General features: G+C 47.7%; 1 protein-coding gene across 1 annotated transcript; it reads right to left on the bottom strand.

Annotated features, from left to right (window-relative positions):
- Positions 1-1,340: 1,340 nt before the first annotated feature.
- LOC144753975 (tumor necrosis factor-like) lies at positions 1,341-6,696 on the bottom strand. Its single transcript, XM_078641495.1, has 4 exons — positions 6,178-6,696; positions 5,249-5,291; positions 4,165-4,230; positions 1,341-3,000 (listed from the first exon to the last, which is right to left on the bottom strand). Exons 1-4 carry the CDS (start codon positions 6,391-6,393, stop codon positions 2,591-2,593), a joined length of 735 nt encoding a protein of 244 aa, XP_078497621.1. The 5' UTR covers positions 6,394-6,696; the 3' UTR covers positions 1,341-2,590.
- Between the last annotated feature and the right edge of the window lie 210 nt (positions 6,697-6,906).

The following is a 6,906-nucleotide window of genomic DNA, read 5'->3' as shown; positions in this document are numbered from 1 at the left end:
TGTTCAATATGGAAGGCCTTTTCTAGAGCAGTCACTCCTGTTCTGGAAAATAAATATGGGTGGGCTTATTCATAAGCACCTTGCGACACTATTGCACCGCCGTTGCACCACTTTTTGTCAAGCAGCGGTGGCGTAAACAATGCACCAAGTTATGGGCTATTTACAACGTGACATATCTAGGGAACTGCATCACCTTGTAAACCCCGGCGCCACATTATACCTGGGTCAAGTATAATGTATGCAGAGTGGGTGAGAAAGCCTCTGCGTCAAAACCTTACACCTGCTTGGAGCAGGCGTAAGGAGTGACGCACTGTATTAAGTAGAGAAAGTAGAGAAAGCCTCTGCGTCAAAACATGATGCGCTGTATTAAGTATAGGCGCCTCCAAAGCATTGCTGGAGTTGTGTCAAGCTTGCAATACAACTCCAGCAATGGGTGACTTTTGCACCAACAGATGCGTCAGAATTTCTGACGCATCTGTCAGTAATTGCGCCATGGTGCGCCATATTGTAAATATGAGGCATCCATGACGGCACAAGGGTTTCTTTGCCCGGCGCAAGGAGAATGCTGCATGTCTGCTCTAACACAGGTATGCGTCAGTTTCTTGTAAATAAGTCCCGGGGTTTTCTACAAACTTATGGAGGCCTCATCAGGCTATGTGGGTCAAGATCAGGTGTACCCTGTTCAGCACTGGAGGCCACATCTGAAATATTTGGTTCCACTCAAAAGGCTACATTTGGAGCGCTATACCTGGTGAATTCTGGACGGTTTTAGAGAACTGTTCTGGATTATAGACCTTAGTACAGTAGGTCACATCTGTAATGCTGTTGACAGTACTGGAGACCCCTTCCGGTGGACACAGAGACACCTGCCCAGGTCTGGAGGCCAGCTCTGGAGTTATCAGTGCAGTATTGGCTTGGTTGTGAAATCATTTTAGGGTAGGACAGGCTCACAGAAGCGATTGGGTTCCAAACCAGAGTGCAATAAGACATGTGTCACATGTGGTTGATTGTAGAAAGAGAGTAAAGGGGTTGTGGCGTTTCAGCAAGAATTGATAAAGCCAATAGACATAAGGGTGTATGTGCGCCTTATAAGTTCCCTGTAACATAACATAACATAATGTGGACTGTCCTGAGCTGCCAGCCCTTCTCTGCTCTTGTTTCTGTGCCACAAATGAATCTCACATTGAGAGGCCCGTGTAGCGCTTCATTTCACGTTTATTCAATTGGTTTCAAGGCATTTCAGGCCACAGACACCACGTAGCACAGCTACTGATGACTGTAATTCAGACATACAAATATATTTTAACATTTCGAGACAAAAATGCAAATAAACAACATCCTATGTGCCAAAAACGTATTTCAGCAATGCGAACATGTGATATTAATATAAATCAACGTTGATTGGTAGAAACAACTTGTGTTAATGTAACTCATAAGGTTGCAAAACCATATCTTTCAGATATACTCTGTAACCACAAGAACAGTAGTCATAGACGTGCCCAGAAATGCACATACATATTAAATATTGATATATAAGTATGTAAAAGGCCCCAATAATTATAGGGACATAGTGGTGTGATAAGTTTCATCACAATTGTGTGTTACCATCTGCAATAAACAATGTATGGATCAATGAGCAGTGTAACATCACATGTTAGAAAGTAGTGAGGGGAGGGTTCTAGTAATTTGCCAGAGGCATCCTGTCACTGATTGTGAACTAAATGTGATTGTACACTATAACCTTTCAGTGCATACAGTCCATGCAGTCCTGGAACATACTGCAACACTGTTTGTGCCATTGGATGCAAATGTTTGACCCGCCATCACACCAAAAGTCACTCGACATAGTAGAGTGGTTTCAAAAAAGACACTACCGCCTCCCGTCATGTAATATACATAACCCATAACATTTGCGGGCTAATAACAATTTGTCATTGTCTCTTACCACGCCCCCACCACAACCCAATATTCACAATGTGATACACATGAGATGGGCATTCATACTGCCATATTGACTTCCTAAACGCAGGTTGCAGAAAAAAACCTGTTAGCAACTTTTAGTTGGACCACGTCAGGGCCAGCCTGATTCCACGATCCGCCAACAGCTTTAGCGTGAGTCAATCGAAGGCAGTATTTGATACCAAAAAACAGCAGTTTGAGACAAAACCATAAGCAATGCATTTGGTCATAAAAAATAACATCAACATATATAAATAAATTATTAAATAAATATTAAATATAAAAAAATATTTTTTCAAATATAAATAAATGTTAAGAGTCCTGACTCTTGTCTTCTTTCCTTTTAAAGTGGTATTTGCTCTGTTTCTCTGTTTCTATTGTTTTTTTTCTTTTGCTTTTTTTCCCCTTGTACTTTTCTTTTCCTCTTTTTCTCTGGGTTTTTTTCTTTACTGTTTTTATTTTCCAAATTTGTTTTTAAATTCTTCCTTTTTGAAAGTTTGTTCTTTTACAATATTTTTTTTCTCTTTTTGGTTTCTCTATATCAGTTTCCTTGTTTCCACTTCTGCTTCGCTGTTTTTCTTTTACAGTCTTTTTCTATTCTTTTTGTCCGCCTGTCTTGCCATTGTCTCTGTTACATTGCAATGGCCCCAAAGTAATTCTGTGCGCCCTTAGGGTCCAGGTGGGCTGTGTGGGAGGTTGATGTGGAGAGCACGTCGCCCTCCTCCAGGCTGAAGACCCCTCCCAGGTAGATGGGCTCGTACCAGGGGGTTCCGTTGTGGGCGGTGCCCTCGCAGGCTGACTTGGTGGCGCTCAGCAGACGTACGTCCACGGGGTAGGCCTCAGAGCGCCTCAGGACAGCGTGTGTCAGGTACAGGCTTCCTTTGGCTGCGCATTTGCCCCCATAGTAGACAACTTGAGTGTAGATAAAGTAGAGTCCGCGGGAGGGGATGACCAGGCGGTTGTTTTCCAGCTTCATCCCGTTCTCCAGGAAGGCGTAGCCCTTGTTTGAGATCCACTCTACCTCCTTGTTGCTAAAGTCAGCTGCAAAAGAAGAAGAAAGGCCTGTTAAGGCGAGGGACCAACCCAGTTTCTAGGGCAGAGCCAATCAAAGAAGCCCATTGGCTGGCAGCAGAATAGAGAGGTGTCTGGAAAAGGTGGAGGACCAGTGGAGGTGCTGAGAGATGGACTGGAGGAAAGAGGTGGAAAGAACTAAGGACGGCTGGACAGAGAAACTAAGGAAGGAAGAAAAGAAGGAAAGAGATGAAGGAAGAAAAGAGAGGGGAGGAGAAGTGCACTGAAGGAAATGCGGGTCAGATAATGGATAGCAGGAAAGAGGAGAGATAGATACAGGATAGAGAAAGAGAGATGGGTGAAAGGAAATGTAGAATAGAGATGGATGGAGGAAGAGAAAGATATGATGATGAATGGAAGGAAGGAAAGAGAGAAGGGATGAAGATAGAGAAAGAGATCAGATGGACAGAAGTAAACAGAGACGGGTGGAGGAAGAGAAAGACTGGAGCCCGGAGCAGAGATGGGATGAGGGAGAGAGAAACAAGAAGGAGGGTGTCCATAAGAAAAGAGATAGCTGAGGGAGGGACAGAGAGATTGAGAAGAGATGAGCAAAGGGAAGAGAAGGAAGATGGATGAAAAGAAGGGCAGGGAAGAGATACATGGAAGAAAAGAGATGCGTGAGAGAGATGGGAAGTGGCTTAGGGACATGAATGAAGGTGTGGATGGAAATCAAGGTGAGCAGATAGAGACGCGCATGCATGGAGAGAGACTGACAGGTGGAAGGAAAGAAGGGCCAAAAGTGTGGGGGGCATGAAGGGAGAGGCAGATATCACGAAAAAGAAAGAAGGTGAACGAGACTTGAACGCGACACCGGAGGGAAGAAGGATGGGTGGATAGATGGATAGATGGATAGATGGACGGATTGATGGCTAGATGGATGGCTGAGTGGGTGGATAGATTGGTGGATGGATGGATGGCTAAGTGGGTGGACAGATTGGTGGATGGATGAATGGGTGGGTGGGTGGATGGATGAATCGGTGGGTGGATGGATGGATAGATAGATGGATGGATTGGTGGTGCACTGAAGGAGACAAACGAAGATGAAGACGTGAAGGGTTTGGGTACAGAACACACAGATGTGTGAGGTATAAAGAGACTGCGAGAGGAGCACAGATGCCGGGGGCATCCCCTTACCTATGAGGTGAGCTGCGGGCTTCTGCGACTCCATGGCCTGTAACTTGAGCTGCTGGGGGATGTGGCCTGGAGGGAGGAAGGAAGGACAGAGTTAGAACAGCATGTGACAAAGCGCAAGAGCACAACAGTGACCCCAGAACCCCACAATGCAGTACTCACTCATACCTTACGGGGGCCCGGGGCCCCCTCATGCTTCTCACAGGCTGGTATGTATACAGGCGTACATGGACTACTGAAAGGGCCTCACTGGGATAAAAGGAGGCTACCTGGGGGCTACCTGAGAAGCATGACAGAAGCTCATCGTGATACCGCCCTGAGAAGGATGAAAGGCTGAAAGGAGACCCTCGTGTTATCTGACTCAGAGGGATGAAAGTCTGGGCTCCTCGTGTTATCTTCCACACACAAATAAAATGTTGTCAAAAGTTCCTAATATTATCTCCCTAGAGGGATGAAAGGCTGGTGGGAGCTCTTAATATTATCTCCCTAGAGGGATGAAAGGCTGGCGGGAGCTCCTAATATTATCTCCCTAGAGGGATGAAAGGCTGGCGGGAGCTCCTAATATTATATCCCGGGATGGATGAAAGGCTGACGGGAGCTCCTCCTGTTATCTCCCTCAGAAGGATGAAAGGCTGACAGAGGCTTTATGAGCTCCCTCGGTGCGATGCAAACATTCCAGGAGCTCGGCGTTGCATTTCCATCTACAGGGCAATGCATAATGACATGATCTTCCTCAGGGGTGAAAGGCTGCAGGGAGCTCCATATGTTAAATCCCTCGGTGGGAAAAATGGGTGACAGACACTTCTCGTGTTATCTCACTCAGGGAAACTTAAGGCTCACACTACTCGTGTCTACCGTAGAATGATGCGAAGTAGACATGGGGTCCTTTTTTTCATCAGAGGGAGTTGGGTGAGAAGTGGACAATTGGACCTCTTTTTATCGACCCTACAAATGATGAAAGGCTGAGTACCTCATCCCACCCGAACCCCTCGCCCTACAATTTTAATTTGGGGTTTGCAAGGTCCACTAGATGTGTTCAACAGGCACCCAACCCACTGGTCTGGGTCGGAGGGCGTGAGGTACTTACTTATATACTGCTCGGGGGCCGGATCGACGCGTGTCGGGTCCTCCTGAAAGACAAAACGAAAACGGCAATTAGCAGGCGCACGAGAGACAATTACATATTCATTAAACAAACATCCAATTAGTGCACTTAGCATGACATGGATTTTTATGAATACGGTGGGCCCAAAGAAGAACAGATTAGGGGGATATATATAAAACATGGAAGACAGAAAGGTCAGGAATGAAAGGAGGGCCAGGAAGGACGAGTCAAAGAAAGCTAGGAGGGGGACAAGAGGAAAGAAAAGCACGAAACTAGAAGACAGGTAAATATGACCAACAGGGCAGAGTTCTAGCATTGCTCTCCGTGTCGCTGCTCCCTTGTCTAACCCATACACTTGAAGGCGCTATAAGGCGCTATGTACTAAGAGCGCGTGTGCACTTCCTGGTGGCAGCCTGGTTCACCTGCAGGGCGACGGCCAGGCTGGAACTTCCCGCCTTGGACTCTGCCCGGAAACTCCGCGGCTCCGGGCGCTGCCAGTCTGCCCTGCCCGGGGACCCTGGGCGGCAGGTGCCACTGGCCTGACTCAGAGAGCAGGTTTAACAGGCACTTGATGGAGAGCTGCAGGGCTGAGTGAGTCCCGCACGCCCGAGTAAAGACTCTGTGGAGTTTTGCTTCTAGGCGCTATGCTCCACATCCACGAGGCAATGGGCTCTTCCACGGGAGGTACCTACGCACTCTCTGAGGTTGGGGGGGCTGGGGGGTGTTTACCACAGAAGTAATATCTGTTGCATCGCTCCAAGGTCCCGATTGTCATTCTATGTCAAACTCGTAACTCCCAGGCCCCTCGCACCACCCGAACAAATAAAGGTTTTCAACAATTATAGCCCCGGCTCTCTTTGGAATTGAAACCAAAATTAAAGCTAAATTGAATAAAACGAAGGATAACTTACGTTCTTGGAGGAGCTGTGAGGGGAAGGAATTACATTGAAGAAAAGTAGCGCCAAGACGAGGGTGGCTCCAGCTAGCGCTGCGAAGGACATGCCAGCCAGCCACCGCCAGCAGCGGTCGCGGCGCCGCCGGGAGTCGTCCCGGATCACCACCACCTGCCCCTTCTCCATCTCGACGAGGAAGCTGTCGGTGCTCATGGCCACGGAATGGTCCTCCATGGATGAATGAATGAACGAGGACCTCGTGTCGACCAGCACTGAGAAACCAATCACTCCAAGGCGCTCCTTTTTTGAAGACGGCGCTATCTCTCTTAGTTACACTTGCGTTGCCTTGCCACAACCATCCACAGTGGCGTTGAGTGCCTTCACCTGGACTTGATGCCTCAAAGCACTTTGCAAAGTCCTTATTGGTTCTTAGCCCTTTAAGTTATCTTCTAGCTGCGAATTGTTCTTGCTGCGCGTTAAGTTGCACGTTTGTCTTGCCACGGTTGTTTTTTTATGTCTGTTCCAGTTGTGGCTTCTTGGTGTGCAGGCCGCGACTGTCCCTTTTATAAGGATGCGCTCCGGGGTGGTGCTGCTTGCTGCCCGGCTCAGAATTCCCCATGACATCAGGCGCGCGAAGGGCAGGTAGGCTCCTATTCGCCAAGAGGCAACTTCCTCTTTCAGTTTCAGCAAGCACCACCTTCCTCCCCCCTCCTACCCCCGTGCTTGCACCCGGCGAGTCAAAGAAGA

This window comes from Lissotriton helveticus, chromosome 5_1 (assembly GCF_964261635.1).
Source record: "Lissotriton helveticus chromosome 5_1, aLisHel1.1, whole genome shotgun sequence".
NCBI classification, from domain to species: Eukaryota; Metazoa; Chordata; class Amphibia; order Caudata; family Salamandridae; genus Lissotriton; species Lissotriton helveticus.
This window is presented reverse-complemented; position numbering and strand designations above follow the sequence as displayed.